This window comes from Ailuropoda melanoleuca, chromosome 11 (genome assembly GCF_002007445.2).
Source record: "Ailuropoda melanoleuca isolate Jingjing chromosome 11, ASM200744v2, whole genome shotgun sequence".
NCBI classification, from domain to species: domain Eukaryota; kingdom Metazoa; phylum Chordata; class Mammalia; order Carnivora; family Ursidae; genus Ailuropoda; species Ailuropoda melanoleuca.
The window spans coordinates 28,867,957-28,886,091 of record NC_048228.1 but is presented as its reverse complement, the minus strand read 5'-3'; the positions used below and the strand labels follow the sequence as shown (position 1 = coordinate 28,886,091).

The following is an 18,135-nucleotide window of genomic DNA, read 5'->3' as shown; positions in this document are numbered from 1 at the left end:
ACGTCCTGAGATAAATCCATAAAAAGGTTTCCTGCATGGCAACACAAATCAGCTAAGGGTGATCTATAGGCAGACACCACTTCTAACTGCTTCTCCATTGCCCTGACTACAAATAACGTGGCTTTTCCTCCCACTCACTCCCTTCATTTATGAAAATCTCTGAACAGTAGCTGGGGATAGCAGTGCAGGAGGAAAGTAATGTCTTGAATACATGCCAAATAATCAAAAGCAAAATATCACTTCTGGTGCTATCACTTCATAGGACAGAAGTTCAAATAAGAGCAGATGGTACCTTTATTATCTGTAATGTAATTACAACATGATTACATAATCATTTAAAAATATCCATTATTGGAGATAACTCCATCATTCCAGAAAGGAATCATTCAGAAAACCTCACAGTTGGACACCCTGAACAGAAGGAAAGTGCACAATTTTATAATACACAGTTTAGCATGAGTGAAAGGAAAAAAATTATTAAAAATAGTAGCTGTACTGAAAACAATTTATGCACATTTCCATTTTTTTCAGAATATGTAGAAGCAATGCCATATTGAGCCTCACTTGTGTCCATTCCAACTGAGTGGTCATCAAATAATGTAACTGAAGGGACTCCGAGGGACACGCCTCTCCTCCAAAATTCTACAATCTGGAATGTACTACAAATACGTTAGCCTCCTTCATTAGTTCAAGAAAGAGCAAAAATTGGTGAGTTCAGAAGTTGTATTTACAGGGGAATTCTCAAAAGAGGCATTCTCTAAGTTAACCTTCTACCTCAGAATTACACTCTTAGGATACAAATGAAAGCCGTATTTAAAAAGCGTATTTCTTACATATTGTTCACAGTGTTCACCCAAGGCACAAATAGAATGCTCACTGGTTATTTTACTTAGATATTCCTTTCTAAATACAGACTTACCTGATACTTTTTCCTATACTAATAACATTCAAATTATCTATGTGTACAGTAATAAACACTAGGCATAATCGTATCTCAGTACCAATTTCCTTAAAAGGTAAAGCTTATTTCAGTCAAGGTCTAGGCCAAGCATTGAAATAAACACACACAGCAGAAAAGTTGTAATATACATTTTGTTTTTTCAGGCCATGAAATGCCTTACACTTCAATATGTATAAATTAACAAAACAAGAATTGTCAATAAAATGCCCTAGTTGTACTGGTATCTAAGAATAAAAGTTATTCAATTTTTTGTCTACGTGTTAATGAACACCTTTGAACAACCATCAAATCAAGGTCATATTTGAAGTCCAATGTTCACAAAAATGTCACAGGGGGAAATATGGAGAGGGAAAAGGCAATACGAACCCAAGCTGACTGCAGCAGGGAAGAGATTTTCCCACATACAGAGGTATTGGCCATGAAGCAAGGGAAAGCCTGAGGTCTCACCTCAGAATGAAGTGGAAGCTTCCTGAACTTACAGACTCAGGGAATCAAGGCAGGGTGCTGAATCTTCCCCACCCGAGCCAGTGACTGCTACTACATGAACCGCAGGACTTCTCAAAATCAGTCAAACCAGGATCAGTTGGATCAGAAATCTGTTCAGCAATCATGTGAACAAAGAAATAAACCTACTTAATCAACTGCCTCCGAGAAGCATCAAAATTCTGAATCTGAATCATAACCCTTTCTCTTAAATACTTACAACATCAGTTGAAAAGTGTAACTAGGCTAGTCCCAAACATCCGTCAAAGTACAGAAGAGTTATAAGCGGTAAATGAAAAATTCTGATCTCAAAACAATTTGCATTTGCATCTAAAATGTCACAATGAAACCACATAACTCCCTCCTCAAAATGTTTCATGTGACGTCTCCTTGAAGTGGCTTTCACTTTAGCTATGTGTGGCTTCCTTTATTTGCTTTAGTGACAAAAATATGAAAATGAATATAAAGAAGCAAAGTCTCTAAAACAAAGGCCAACAGTACATACAATAGCTAGATTTTTTTTCATAGTCTTAACTTACAGGGAAAACTCAAGGTCTAATAAAAACACCTTCTTTATGTAACTCAAAGCATTTCTGATGTTTTATTTTAGTTTGTCCTGTACCACCATGATTAAGACAGTAATGCCAAGGGGCGCCTGGGTGGCACAGTCAACCATCTGCCCCGGCGTTCTGGGATCGAGCCCCACATCAGGCTCCTCCGCTGCGAGCCTGCTTCTTCCTCTCTCACTCCCCCTGCCTGTGTTCCCTGTCTCACTGGCTGGCTCTGTCAAATAAATAAATAAAATCTTAAAAAAAAAAAAAAAAGACAGTAATGCCAAGTAAATATTAGTTTACAGCCCTCTAAAATTTCTATTTCTAAAAAGGAAGCAGAAATACTTGCCCCACAAAAGTGGTAGATTTTTCTCTCACAGAAAAAGCCAATGATAACCTACTAAAATGACTGCCACCAGTGACAATATTTTATATAAAAACAAATCCCTAATAAGGTCTACTTTCTATCAATTCATTGATGCTACCTAATGAATCTGACCTTGTGTGCAATTCAAGGTACTGTTATGGTGGGAAAAGCCCAGGATCTGGAGTCAAGACTATTGGAATCCAAATACTGACTCCACTACTTACTTGCTGTGTGACCTTCAAAAGGTACCGCCTCTCCCCTAGCCTCAGAGTTATCGGAAGGATAAAATATGTAATGCATGTGCAGGGTATATACATTAATATTATTAACATTTTTAGAATAGGAATCTCAAAAATATATAAAGGCACTTGATTACTTATTTACTTTGAGTAAGACCCTATGAAGAAGCAAAGTAACTGACAAGTTGAAGTATGTAATTATAATGTAATATATTACAAAACAAACGCCAGTGATAAATACACCAACTCTCTAATCATTATTCTTGGAAAATTCATTTCTTCTACTACCTAAAATGACAAAAGAGTAAAATAAATCTCAGGGTAGGCAAAAGCATTGGACATTTTCTAAAAATTTATCATTCCAAAGTACAATCATAGAAAAAGACACTAATTATTAAGGAAAAGATCAAGGACAACCAATTATTCAAGCATTTCCCCCTTTTTTTTGTACAGAAGCCACAAGCTTCTTATTAACACAGGTGGGATTTTTTTTTCCCATGTTACATATGCAGAACCTAAAATAAAGATTTGTAAATTTACTCATCTAAATTGACTGGCTCCAAAAATTCATTTGGTTGCAAGGTTTAGGTAAAAGGCCTAGAAAAATCTACTAAGGACATAAATTGGGGCAAATAACTAAAAAGAAGAAGCAAAAGAATCCAGATGTTTGAATAAAAGACCTAAAAAGGCTACAACCAGAGGACAAGGTAAGCCAGATTTAAATCAAACCAAGGTATTCCTTTAAATGTTGTGCTTAGAATTGCATAAAAGAATTATAAAGTCTAGAGTGAAGGAGACTTGGCCTAATAGATTTGCATAAACATGCATGGGGAGGAGAAGGAGGAGGTCAGGTATTCCCTAAATCAAGACTACTAGGAAAAATAATCCAACTTGAACTACATTAATAAAAAGTATGAGAAAACGGAAGCGCTAATATCATTATGGTTTTGTGATGAACAGGTGTATCTTTTCCAATCAATTTGTTTGCTGGGGGGGAGGGGGATGGAGGAATATGATTAATTATGTGCCAGGCATCATGCTAAGCACTGGGGAGATGAAGTAGATAAAGGCCTTCCTGGGTAATTTCACAAAGAGAAAATTTTGTTGCAAATGTTTATGGTAGATTGTATATACAAAGTATAAGTATGGCAGACAGCTGTGCCCAAGGAGATCAGAGAAATTTTACACCCAAGGACACAGTAATGAGCAAGAGTGTTCCATACAGAGGTAAAGCAAATACGAAGCTATGGAAAGTATCATTGGGACTTTTAAGTACTTCAGTTTAGCTCAATCAACGTTATATAGACCAAACACAGATAAGCATTCAGAATACACCTATAAATAAAAAATGTTCTCTCTGCTCTCAAGAATACAAATTGCAGAGACTTAAATGCAGTACAATGTAACACATGCTCTGTTAAACCTACTTTCCAAAATTCACGCAATAGGGGTCAAATTCCATAATATATAAAGAGTTGCTACAAACCAGTAAGAAAAAGATCAACAACCGAATATGGGATTAGCATAATCGGATGTTCATTTTTATTTTTCTCCAGATGTTCCTTTTTAAATGATTCCTCTAGTGCCGATATGGGAATATTAATTTAAGAGAAGGGACAAGTTTGAAAGCAAAAAGACTAATGCTGGGAAGCTACTGCAGCACTAGGTGAAATATTTAGAAGATCTGAACTGAATGCAGGTTTATTTAACTGGATGGTAGTGGTCACGTCAACCAGGCTAGGAAAACACAGAAAAAATACCCCACTTTATTTTCACCATACCCATCCACAGCAACTGTTCGGTATAGAGTTTGAGAGAAAGCTCCAGAGAAAAGATTAGGTTACAAATATAGATGTGTTACTCATCGGCCTATAAGCAGTAGTCAATCCTATGTGCGTAACGAGATGAAGCTGCCTGCAAGAACTTGTAAAAAGAAAAGGAACATCAACATTTAGGATTCAGCCGAGAGGAGCTGGCAAACAAGTCAAAGAGGAAATCCATGAAAGCCAATGAAGACAACATTTTAAGAAGAAAGAGGAGGCCCATTATGTCAAATACGACAGAAGCCAGCAACTGGACAGTCACTGGTGACCTTTGCCAGTCTCAGAGGTAGAGGACCTCAAACTGCAGTGGATCTGACACTGGGTGGGAGGTGAGGAGTACTTTAATGCAGGTTATTTCTAGAAGCAAAAAGCTTTGCTTTCAAAGGAGCTGTCCAACAATTAAACATACACACACACACACACAACCACCCACAGTGCCTAACATGTATTGAGGACTTCTTTCTGAGCAGGCAGTAAGCCAGGCATTTCAAATACAATTCCTCTCATAGTAACAATAACCTTGCAAAGTTAACACTATCATTTCCACTTCTCAGTAAGAAAAATGGGTTCTGGGTTGTTCCATGACTTCCCCATAGACCCAGAGCCAGCACACAGAGAACACAGGATGTAAATGCAAGTTTTGTCAAATTGTAAACCAATGTTCATTCCACACTCTGATGCTGCCTCTTCATTCATCGCTGCAAATATTAGGGGGAGAAGGAACTATTAACCATTTTGTAGTAAGGGTTTTTTTGGTTTGTTTTTTTTTGGAAGATAGTTGAATTCAACTACTTTTAAAGCTTCTTTCACCTTCTACAACCCATGATTCTTTCTCATACACTCTGCTCACAGGTAAACTACAACAGCTACAGAATTCCACATATACTCATCATTCATCTTGTAATTTCTTTTATGCCATCCTCATTTACAAATAGCCCATGTCCTAACATTGTGTTATATATAATACATACAGAAAAAAATTAATATTGCTTCCATTTATTTTTGCCAAAAAATGAAAGTACAACCTATGAAGACAGTTAATCACTCCCTTCCCTGCACTCCACAGCATGTTGCATCTTCTGCTATTAAAGTAATTACCACTGACATTGTGATTTGCTCCCCCCCCCCACCACACACACACACACACTGGATAGCAACTTTCAGAGATCGCCTACTTTATTCCAAGCCCCGAGCACACAGCACAGAGCCAGGCAAGCAATGATGCATGCACAGACAGGATGGAAGGATGGATGGGTAGATGAATGGCCTGATAAGTGAAGGAAATAATATTTTTTCAACAGCCATTTTATACTCAATGGATTATTTCATCTATTTGCTAACAGGGATATTACAATTATATCACACTTGAGGGGAGCAGATAGAAAATTGAGTGATACAAGAAGCATGGGATATGAATTATTCAAAAGGAGACATGAAAGTTTACTTTCAAAAAGTCTCCTGAAACACAGGATTTTTCTTGAATTCAAGGCCAAGAGAAATTTAGTCAATTCACCAAATTATTTTTTAGAGATCAGTTATTCACAAAACTTCTTTCAAAGAAGGCCAAGCTCATCCTAAGTAATCATGGAATTTTGGGCATGGCCCCTGGGAGATCTTTGAGGAGAAAAGGCCGCATAGAGCACGCTGAAATCACCGCAGGGTTGCCTCCCTATGTGTTTCAAGATCTATCCAATCGACAGATCTGGCTGGTGAAGGCACCCTCTCTAACCACGTGTGCCAGCCTTTCTTTCTGTCAACATGCACATGACAGGACAGTCACTTGCACAAAACACAAGCATGCATGAATAATAAACTCTCCTCAAAAACGTTCATGGGAACAGAGCAAACACCGCCACAGATTACAAGGGTGTGTAGAGCTCCCACTATGATGAAAGGTACATCAGAAGATCAAGAAGACTGCAGGTTATGCAAGATGCCCACCATGACAGCCACCCTTCCATCCCTTCCTCTCCTACATGAGGAAACACATCACAATGTAAGGGAAAGTAGTATTTTAGGGTTGAACATGAATCCACCCTCGTTTATATATAGATATTTTAAAATAAGTCCTTTGCAAACTTCTGTACGTTGTTGTCAGTAGCTGTGAATACCTCACAGCTGAGTGTAACACAGAAATGTGTTGTGACACCGTAGTTGGAAGGCACTGGCCTATTTTGGCCTAAGTGAAACTTAAACTAGTTATCAAATTACAATCGAACTCACTGGGTTAGCCAAATTCAATGGCCTTAGGAGCTGTTTATCAACAACCTTCAAAGACTGGGTGGCAGAAGAGGCAGGTCTGGCTCTGGGCAAGTAGGGTGCTGAGCTGCCTTCGTGGTGTGATTTGCAAAGCAAACAAGGGACTTGGCCTGTCCTCAGTTACTGCGCTAACATCACCGTGGTGTCAAGCTATCATGCTGTCCTTATTATTGGTCTGTATTATAAATAAAAGCAAGTAAAATGAAAGCAACACCTCCAGAATGTCATGCATCTGCTATTCAGGTTTACTGGAAAGCTCTTCTTATGGAGCAAGCTAGCTATCTGACACCTGAAAGCTGCAGGCCTGGGAGGTGACACAACCGAAGGGAATCGCAACAGGAAGGACGGGAGGGGTAAGAGCATCATGGCAGTGGCAGTCCTCACCCAGCCAAGGGGCCTCACAGGAGGCATACTAGACTGGGCCCAGTGAAGGACTAGACTTTCAGGAAGCTTAAGGCTCAGCATAAGGACACAGAAGAGCAAAGCAAAGGTGCTTAGGCAACCAAGCTCAAGGTGCCGGAGGTTTGATGAAAATAGATTAGCCAAGGTGTACCTTAACTCAGTTCTCCATTTTCCAAAGACCCTAACAATCTACCTGGTTTTAAAGGTAGCCTACAGGGCTGGGGAAGGACCCAGAAATGAGGCCATGTGGGATATATCTAGAAGACTTAAGAACAAAGTTGTTTTTAATATCAAGCTCTCTTGTGAAACACAGATAAGGCCCATCTTATGGACTCCTGTAGGGCAATGCTAGGAATAATGACTGTGTACTCCAGAGCATTAGACTGGTATCAACCCTAAGGAAGCACTCTGGCCAGCAGAAATGAGAGCAGGTCTAAGTAAGTAGGGAGCTCCTCACTACACGTGTTCATGAAACAGTGGGATCACCATCCGTCACAGGGGCTGCACAGAACATTCTACATGGGGGTGGCCTGGGCTCAATCACTTCTGCACCTTCCAGTTTTAAGAGTTTGGCTTCTTTGTTTTGGTTTGGTTCAGACATAGCAAATGTAAGAGATAAAAGTTTTCCCATTCATCTCTCAGTCCCTCTCACCAGTACAGAATCAGGGGACTGGCTCCAGGCCAGATGAGGAGTTGATTTCCAAAGTTTCTTCCACTTTCAAAATTTCATAATTTTAGATTTAGATCACATTTACAACGGAAATAAATGAGAATCATTTATTCTCTCCATTCACAAGATTCCCCTATAATCCGTGCCAGTGTTAAATGTCCATGACTGCTTTTAAAAAGAAGTCACTAAATCCCAGATGCTTCCAAATAGGGTTTTCTCTTATTCAGTTGATAGTGGTGATAATGTGTGAGTGTGATCCACTGTAGAAAGAGACTTTTTAATACCTGAAATCTATAGTTAAATTACCACTCAATCTTTTCTTATTCAGACTGAATAATCTCTCAGTTCCTGTCATAATTTTAAGTTCTTAATCATTTGCGGAAGGGGGAGGAAGCTTTTTTTGTTGTTTTTTTAAGATACTGAAAGTTTTCTACACCTATTTCTGAAAGTGCATATCGAATGAGTACTCAAACAGAATTCTGACCAGAGGTGAAGGCAACAGATTCCTCCTGACTGCTGAATGCAAATTGGCAGAAGTTGACAATGATGTGATTTTATGTGGGAAACTACAGTTTCCCTAGCCTTCAACTCCTTGAAGGAAAAGTATTTTTGCACTAGGGAAACAGATGAAATCCTAGCCCATAAATGGGAGCTTGGAAAGCCCTGGCAGCCTGCTTTAGTGGGGAGGCATCTGACCAAGTTCGGGCTAGCAGGTCACTGGTCCTCTGTAAGGACCAGGTTGAGAGCAGGTGCCTCACCATAAACCCTTCCCAGCTGACGTGGATCCCAGGACTGAGCTTTTACAAGAACATTCACCGCGTACACGTGCCATCAGGAGAGCTGACTCAGGAGCAGCCTGTACTCACGTGATGTGCTTGAAGGTTTTTTTATTAGTATTACACAGAAATCTTTTTTCTAGGCCTGCAAGTATGTTTTACATCTCTGTTCTGATTCCTAAATGTATTACCTCTTATTCATTTGCATTTGTGTATTTTGCTAAGCAAGCAGTGTAACTGGCAGCCTACTCTGAGCCTCCCAGAGGCCTGTCACAGTTGCTCTCCCTCACCAGTCCTCCTGAAGGAAAATCAGCACCCACCTCTGAGAAACCTGACCTACACCCCCTCTGACTGACAATGACCCACTGAAAACTAAGCACATCCTGGGTAAGCCACTCCTGCTCGTTATGCTTCTGCAGGTTTTCTACTGGGCAAAAAACACAGAGACTCAACTAAAGAAAGCAAGCTGAGGCAAAAAAAACCCTTCTACAGAATTGGCACTTACGAATCAAGAAACTCACCAGAAGTTTGTGAGCTGCCCATGATTTAAGATCCACAAAATTTCAAAATAGAAAAGAACCCTATAATTTAGAAATTTAAATCCCTCTTACCCTTTACCTGTTATTCTGTTCATTTAGCAACCATGTACCGAGGGTCTAATCTACAGTAGGCATTGTGCTAGGGCTAAATATACAAAGATAAGTGAAGCCAGGCCCCACTCTCCTGGGCTCTCCACTTCCTGGGAAGGAGGCAGATAGGTAAACAAATCTTCACAGAGCATGCTCTATTCAAGGTGTCCTCCGTGACAATGAAGAGGCTGAGTCCCTTTATTCCAACTGAAGATATCAGGAGACGTGGGTCCCAGAGGAGGTGACATTTGAACCAAGGCTTGAATGATGAGAATTAAGTGATGAGAACTGTTACCATGACAATAATCAAACCCACACAGAGAAGGTACATGTACTTTATTAACATTAAATATGCATAGCAGACCAACAATGCCAGGGTTGTAATGACAAAAACTTTAATTCCTTTGTAAAAAAAACAAAATAATAATGATAATAATAACAACACCACAAACTTGGAAGTCCTGACTCAGGTTCTGTCATTGTAAGAGAATATAGTGTGCTTTTAATTTAATATGATAAAATGGCATAGCTTACATGATGTTTAAAAACAAATGTCAACAGATGGCTTAAAGCCCACTTAGGACAATATAAGGAGTCAGCAGAGTTGGTGCCACATTTTTTTAACTTCTCATAGCCCATATATCTTCCCACTGGATAGAATCCAATGACATTTGGGAGCCAGAGGAGGGCAGAAGGAGGGCAGGAGGTTATGCTGAAGAAGGCTGCATTTCTGAATTACTAAAGCATTACAGAAAATGATAAATCGAGATATAAACAAAGGAAGAGGATTTTTTCTGGTCTTGGTTTTGTTTGTTTGTTTTTTCATGGAATTTGCCAGGTCCTTTTCTCTTCAAGTCCAAATCTAAACAATAATTAAAAAATATATATCACCCAATATGTCAAACACTGAGTGATTAACATATTTTTTCTCACCTGTCAAAAACCAATCAGTCTATGGGGAAATACAACAAAAACTGAAAGAAAGCTTTCAAGTTCAAGCTAATGTGTTACACTGAAAAGGATTTAGCCTTTTAAACTCAACTGGCATAAAGCCAGCCCAAATGACCAAACAACAAAACTGCCCTCGATCTAATTATATCACCTTATTAATACCTCCTTCTCATACTGTATTCCCTGACATGGCTGGAGTAGGAAGCATTCCAATGAACCACACAGTCATCATATAGAACCATTTATAAAGAATCAGAATATAATGAGCTCAAATTAAACATATAATTTGTCTCCATTTATTGCTTTAGGAGGCACACGTGGGAACTGTGCAATGTCCAAAGTCATTTGACAAGAACCGATACAGTGCATAAGAAGCAAGGCACTGAGCCAGGCACCGCTGGTTCAGTGACCAAAGTTTTCAAACTAAAACTCAGAATATACATATTAACAAATAATTTTATGTAGCTTCCAAAGCATATGCAGCATCCTGGGAGACACAGTTTAGACACTAACATTCTAGAATCTCCAAAACATTCTAATGCTACATAGAGACCACTGAACATTTTAAATCAGAAGTAGTAGCTCCTCTCCCCAAAAAATAAAAAATAAACTGGATCTAGACAGTTACTATAAGAAGAGACTCTAAGTCTTAATAACTTTAGAACTGGTGGGATTTTTTTGAAATTTAGCTTCATATAAATAAAACTCTCTGTCTCAACATCAACCATCATTCTTCTGGTTTTATAACTGTAGAAAGGTACCTGAAACTGACAAACATTGTAAGGTGGTATGTCACAATCTGGAGGCAGCTGTTAACATAAATCTCTGGTATCTATTGGTTTGTTTTGCTCTCTGCAGTCATTTGCAGAATTTCTAGTTCCAGGAGATAGTTCATAGAAAGTCAGAGAGAACATCATATCTTGCTGTGAAGCAAAAGCATGGGTTAAGGAAGTAATAAGAAGATAAAGAGAAAATTCTAGTTCTCTCTATGATGGTCTTACAAAGGATACATCTAATTCCAAAAATTTAGTATTTTAATAACCAATCACTGCTTCCTCAGTTTTTGTTTTTAATTTCAAGGTTTCAGCTACTTCATGTACATTTGGGAAATGGATTTGAGATCCTAGCCATTGGTGTAGATCCTCAAGCTGACAATCCATCTGATTTAAACCATTATTCAGAACAACTAACAGCAGAGGAATACGAAATACTTTATTTGATTTCATATGAAATATAATTGATGGCTTATCATTGATACAGCCTAGATGAAGACAGAAGATGGAAATATGGTAAAAATAAAATGAGTTGAAAATACTGAAAATATCAAGACTACTAAAGATGTAGTTTATAAACTGAAATCGTGTTTCAATGCCTACGTTCCCACCTGATGACTCTGCTTGTTAAAAAAAGGAGTGAATACCCTAAGAGGCATTGGCTAGTATTTTCGGTTTGATCGTTCTCTAAAAATTAATAAAATCCTCAAACCAGACCAACTGTATAGGCCATTATCTGTAGTTCAGACAAAGAGGCTTATGGTAACAACCTTCAAAATAAAAGTAAATAAAACTTTTTCACAGAATATGCTATTTCTATTTGTGTGTATATACCTGAAGAGAAAATAATGTTTACCAGTTTTCCTTTAGTAAACCTCATGCCAAGATCAAACCAGATTATAAAACCAGATTATAACATGAATCATGAGAATTTATATTTCTGCTAAATACACAGATATAAAATCTTCTTCTCCTATTACAGCTATTTTATATAGCTAGTAATTCAGTAAAGTAAAATTTGAAATAAATTGTGATAGCTTAAATACACCAAAAGAAGTCACAGCTTCAAACAGATTTTCAAGAGAGAAGAGCATCTCTGCTAAAGGAAAGAATGTGCTCACACTTACCTGCATTCTAGTCCCACCTGTGACTGACCATTCTATCTATTCTGTCTCCATTTCTTCAACTATAAAATAAATGCCACCATAAGCTACTGTTGTAGACCCAAGCCATTCACAGATTTCAATATTAATTGTTCTGACTATTCTTGAGTGACCCTGAAAATACATTTACACATTGTCATTTGTAATTCTGTGTCAGCAGTGACTGAACTGCCATTCCCAGGTGAGGGGAGCAAGCGTGACCGCTTGGGCTCTCAAATTCCACTTCAGGATCCTCTGGTTCCCACAAGTGAGGGAAAAGTACAATTTTACATTTGAGGAAAATAGCGTGCAACTTATAAAATATAACAGGGCAAGTACAGAAAGACAGAATTCAAAATCTCACTATATCTCTCTTGAATATCAAGAAAATTGCTGAAAAAAGTAATATGATTTTTTGTGTATATACCAAAGTTCCAGATCATGAATCATCCTCATTCTCTATAGTTCTTGAGTGTCCAATATTTTCACAAAACTTTCAAAATAGTAATTTAACTGGATTTGCTAAAAGGAGGGTATGTCTAGAAAAATGCCATTTTCCAATGAGGTCACTCTAAATGGATTCTTTATTTGGTTTCATAATTAGTTCCAACTTTACACATGGCTGACACAGAAAAGATAAGGAAAAGTATAAGAAGCCAATTATAAAAGTTATAAGTGGACAGTATATCAAAGTCATTTTCATATTTCTAAGATTATAAATAAGAACACGTTGTACTTATAGAAACAAATAGACTTAAAAAACAAAACAGACTGAAAAAGGCATATTTTTAAACTAATATAAACAAATGTTGGAGTTAACCTCTAACTAGATTCTAAGGTGTTACTTCTTTCACATTTTAACTGTATGTATTAAAATACACGGCTAATTTAAATGAGAGGTTTTTTACCCCAGTTTCCAAAAAAATATTATTTTTTAAATGTTAATCTTCTAATTGATGGCATTTTAGAAACACTGGAATTCCCCTGAATCACAGTCTCAATTGTTGCCTTAACCCTTAAGTTTACAAAGTGTTTTGAAAACCATGCATTTTTGTTATATTTACTTTAGAGTAGAAATCCTGAAAGAAAATACTAATGAATAGATTAATTTGTAATTAATAGCATTAATTTACATTCTATTCAGTATGTCCTGAAAAGAATCTGTTCTGTTAAGTATACTAACCATGTCCAAATCGTGTTGTTTATAGTATTAGATTAGCAGACCCCTTTCTTCACATCCAGTGCTGATGTAAACTTTAGCCACCAAACACTGACGTTTAATAACACTGAATTAATGAGGTTTTATACTGTACTCAAATGGAAAACCAGATACATAGAATATACACGGAACAACTGAACTGACAGTAATAAATCTAAGTAAAATAAATTCACAATGAGCTCTTCTTGACACACCACAAAGAAATGTCATTATTTAATACTCTGTTTCAAAATCCAAACATGATGATTCTTACTGATGTAGCATATTTTTATTTTCTTCTTAAGCAGTAGTACCATCGCATTCAGCCAGAAACACTGGTGGCTTGAATCCTTGTTTACTTAATATTTTGCTTAGCTACCAGCTTCTTGATTATATGATCTTAGATATCCTTCCAGAATTTCCCTATGTGTATTTTGTCTTCACAAATAGTATATAAGCTGGTAATACAAAGAAAGACAGTGCTTTTTTTTTTAATTCCCCACAGCCAAAAGTAACCTGACAGCACAAATTCCCTACCTAGAGTTTTCGAGAAATTCCCCAAAACTCTTCCCAGAAATTTACCCCCTATCAACCTGCCATGGTATCTAGAATTTCTACCATTAAAATTAGTTTGGGTTAAGGTAAGAGGTCCATTGGAAAATACTTAGAGATGGGAACAAAGGGATAGGAAAGAGATGAAACATAGCAAGACACTCATCACATACAATTTAATTTCCTCTAAGTGTATGACTTTCACATAGCAAAGTTCTATAGCAAAGAGGGAGTGTTAGGGCCAGTAAAGGAGTTAAAGGCAGGAACAGGCAGGGAGAAATGAACAAAAGCCAAAGTTTGAAACCAGGCCTGTGGAGCACCACTGCAGAGAAAATCCAGACTATGTGGTGTGCTGGGGGAAAGCAGGAGAGTGGTTATTCTTCTATTTACTCCCCTCCATCTTTTGCCATATAGCTATGCATATGTTTTGTATCCTTTAAAAAATATAAAACAATAAATACATCAAATTATTCTGATTCCCAACCAAGGGCATTCTTTTCTATGAATATTGATATTTTCCATTGTTTTTATCCAAGAACAGTCAAAATGAAACAGCACCAGTTTTGCTAAGCGAAGTAACTTTTTTCGTGGGGTAACCTAAATGAATGCTTTTTATCTCCAATGCTGCCATTCCCTTTCATTATTAAGATTTGGAAAACTGATCAAGGGCTCTGAACACACTCTAGAAGATGCTATGAACCTGAAAAATTGCATAGTTAGTTGAGACTTAAACTCAACCTACCTTTCTAAAGTTGCATTCTGGAAGTACAAATCAAGAAAGCCGTCACATCATGGTATTACTACAAACAAAACCACAAGCACAGCTTTATTTGTAAATAGCAATTTGTTATACAACAAAAGCCAGATGACACTAATGCAGATAACTGTAAACAAACACCATGGCATGCCATGGTAATAATGATCCAAATTCTTATTTCTATATGTAACCAAATACTACTATCTGTACTTTGTAAAAGGAGAAAAAGCTTAAGGAGCACAAAAATCTCCTCAAGGATAATCCTTTTCTTGCATTAAAGAGTCAATCTCAGACCACTGATATCAAGTTCTAACAAAATTTAGTCATGGTTCCGTGAATTATGTCTTATCTAATTTTGTAAATACAAAAAGTCATTTGGTCATCTGTTTCCCATTCATCATACATGCACTTTCTACTCACTAAGCATGTGTATATGCGGGGAAATGCTATTTCTTAGAGAACTGATCATCAAAATAGACTACCATTTCAAATAATTAGTTATAAAAGTCATAGATGTGACAATATATTGGATCCACCTTTCGATAATGCCTTTTAGGCCAACAATATAAAGTCTGTAAGAAAGCATAAGAAAAACAGCATGCCCACTTTAAAATTAGGATGTCAATAAAACTTTTTTTCTATAAACAAAATTTCACATTCAAAATTCACATCAAGATCCTTATCAAAACAAATGTAAAATTACCTTTTCCTATTTTGAGACTTTCCTATGTTCCTATATTAACCACATGTGCATTTCAGTTCTGCAAAAATATGTAAATCATTTTTTTGGAATTATGGGGGGGTTGTGTATTTACAATAAAGAGCCATTTATAAAAATTTATAAAAATATTTTAATATAGCATTGGAAAAAAGCAAGACAAAATAGGCACAGAATGGATGAATGGGCTCCTTCACATTAACTGGTAAAGACACCGAGCCAGAATGTATGGACAATTATTTTTACATTCTTCTCAGCGGCACAACTTTACATTTACAGGGAGAAGCCACACTTTGTGACTGAAAATAGAAAACCTGAACTTATGTGTGCACATATCAATGTTTTTAAATTGTGAACACATTTACTGCTATCATTTGAATCGTAAACTTTACATTGTTTTGGGAACAGACAATCTAAACATACAGATTGGAGGTACACCTAAACTTCACACATTAGGGAGATACTCTGATAGTTCAGCAAAAAGTCTTAATTCCTGAAATTGTCAACAGAAACCCTTAATACAAAGCATAGTTCTTTTGAATGAATTCGAATTCATTGTTTTAACATGAGGAGCTATGCCTGCAGAAAGAACAGCTGTGTATCTGTAGTCCTACTTCCAGTCATTTTTGCAAAGGTATTTCCTCCTTACTTTGATGAGGCTATGAATACTGCATTCAAGCAGGAATGATTCTAATACAACCAAAACAAGAAAATATATTTTATTCTTTCTTAAAAAAAAGAACACAATTTCCCCCATCACTAGGCACGCGCGCGCGCACACACGCACACACACACAACTTTAAAAACTGGGCAAATCTGAATGGAGCAATGGACAGTTCTGACACCCCAGGACTTCTGTATCATGGTCTTACGGCTGCTGAGTTACTTCACCTAAGTGCTCATGGGACAAATGACTTTATTGCCTTGCACTCTACTTGCATGGCCACATGAGATACTATCTCACTTTTACACAGCGCGCACACAGACACAAACACAAATACACACACACAAGCCACACCACACAGTGATGTTTCCAATTTCAGAGGCCCCTTGCTCGCCTAGCCCATACCCCATCCCTGCTCTGCTCTGGGTCCTAACACCAGGAATGAGGAACACTACTTAATCCTGGCGGATCTGCTCTGTTATCCCATCCTTCCAGGATTCCTAGGATGGTTCCTCCCCCATTCCACCACGGAACACAACGAGGACGGCGGATTTTCCCAGGCAAGAAAGACCACTGGCGGTCCCCTTCCTCTCCCCACGCATCCCGGCTTCTCTTCGCCAGAAACCCCAGAGACAGGAGTATACACGATCCCGGGGCAGGGGAGAGGAGCCAATAACAGGAACCAAATAGCCCGTTAACAAGGGGGTGCCAGGGGCATGGAAGAAGCGAGCGGGGTGAGGTTACCACGGGGGAGGTGTGCTCCAGCGGGGAACCATTCAAGAGCAATGACAGGTCGGCGGGGGAAGGCTCGGGTGGCGAGGGAGGTTGGAGAACTGCTTTTCGTGTCTTTCTCAGGGCCTGCGGGGGAATCCCGGGGCGGCGGCGGCGGGGCTCTCGGGTCGTTCCCCGCCTCCCGCGGCCCCCACGCGTCCCCTCGGCCACCCCCTCCGCCTGCGGCCTCCCCCGCCCCGCGCGGAAGGAAGCGCCGGGCTCCCCCCACGCTCTCCCGCTCTCTCGCGAGTCCTGTGCAGGCCCTTTCAGGGGGAGGGGGAGGGGGCGCGGAGGGAATTGCTGCAATGGAGCGCCGAGAGAACCCTGCCGGAGCGAGGCAGTCGGTGGAAAGCCACGGCCACATAAAAATGCCATATTAATTTTTTAAAAGCCATAAATCACCCCTCCCTCTGCAAAAGAAAATCATAAACCCGATCCCATGCAAGCCTGCGAGCAGCCACCCACTTCCTATTTCTGTCACAGCAGCTACACCCTGCCAGCAACCCCCCCCCGGGCGCCCCCTCCCGCCACCGCCACCCCCGCCACCGCCTCCCCGCTGCTCAGCCATTTGCCAACTGACGCCCCCGTAAATAAAAATGCCCCAAGTGGGGCCGGGTGGGAGGCTTGGGGGAAGGGCGCGCAAAGGAGGGGGTTCGAGGGTTGCACAATATCCTAGAAGGTCCGTGGCTGGAGCAAGGAGAGAACCGGAGGCGGGGGGAGGGGAGGCAAGCCGCGAGGGTTCCTGCGGCACACGGTGCACCCGGGCGACCGCGGCGCGCCGCTTACCTTTCACCACCCTGTCGGTCGTCGACAACTTGGGATCAATTGCCTTGGGCTCGGACATCTCCAGCCGCCGGGGGACAGCGACGCGCTGCTCGTCCGTCCTACTGCACACCCCGACCGGACCGGCGGGGCCGACACCCNCACTCAACGCCGCCGCCGCCGCGCTGCAAACCGCTCGGCTGGAGGTCTGGGCTCTGAGCTGGCTTTAAAGTTACTGCCTTCTCGCGCGTCCCTCCTCCTCCTCCTCCTCCTCCTTCGCCGCCGCCTTCACTCCTCCTCCGCCGCCGCCAGCCCCGCCGACTCCGCTCCGGGCTGCGCGTGTGTGGTGGTTATTTATTTATTTTCTGAGCACGCCTCTTGGTTCTTCTTTTATTCTTGGGGGAAGGGGGGTGGGGAGGAGAAGCGCACACAGGAGCACCCACCCTGGCGAGGAGACCGGGCACCGCGGAATGGAGCCCCACGCGCGCACTCTGCCGGGATTAAGACCGATCACATGGGGAGGGCCGGGGGCGAGAGAGAAGAGGCAGGGCCGCCGATGTCAGTGCCACCAGCAGTGCCTCGGCGTCCCCGGCGGCGGAGAGGCGGCCGCCGCTGCTGCTGCTGCTGCTGTTGCCGCCGCTGCTTCCCCACACCAAGCGCTGCCGCTTGTCCGCGGCCGCCGGAGAC

At 40.2% G+C, this 18,135-nt stretch overlaps 1 protein-coding gene across 5 annotated transcripts in view; it reads right to left on the bottom strand.

The window, feature by feature from the left end:
- Positions 1-17,770, bottom strand: part of PPP3CA (protein phosphatase 3 catalytic subunit alpha) — a 306,406-nt gene extending 288,636 nt beyond the window's left edge. For 2 of the 5 annotated variants that reach the window (XM_019796683.2, XM_011221341.3), the window contains exon 1: positions 17,473-17,770. In XM_019796683.2, coding sequence (XP_019652242.1) covers positions 17,473-17,530 — 58 coding nt within the window. In that variant the 5' untranslated portion in view covers positions 17,531-17,770. Of the gene's footprint in view, positions 1-14,518; positions 14,577-16,659; positions 17,176-17,472 lie in introns of those variants that run through there. The other 3 variants (XM_034671452.1, XM_034671449.1, XM_034671450.1) reach the window with 3 other exon arrangements.
- Between the last annotated feature and the right edge of the window lie 365 nt (positions 17,771-18,135).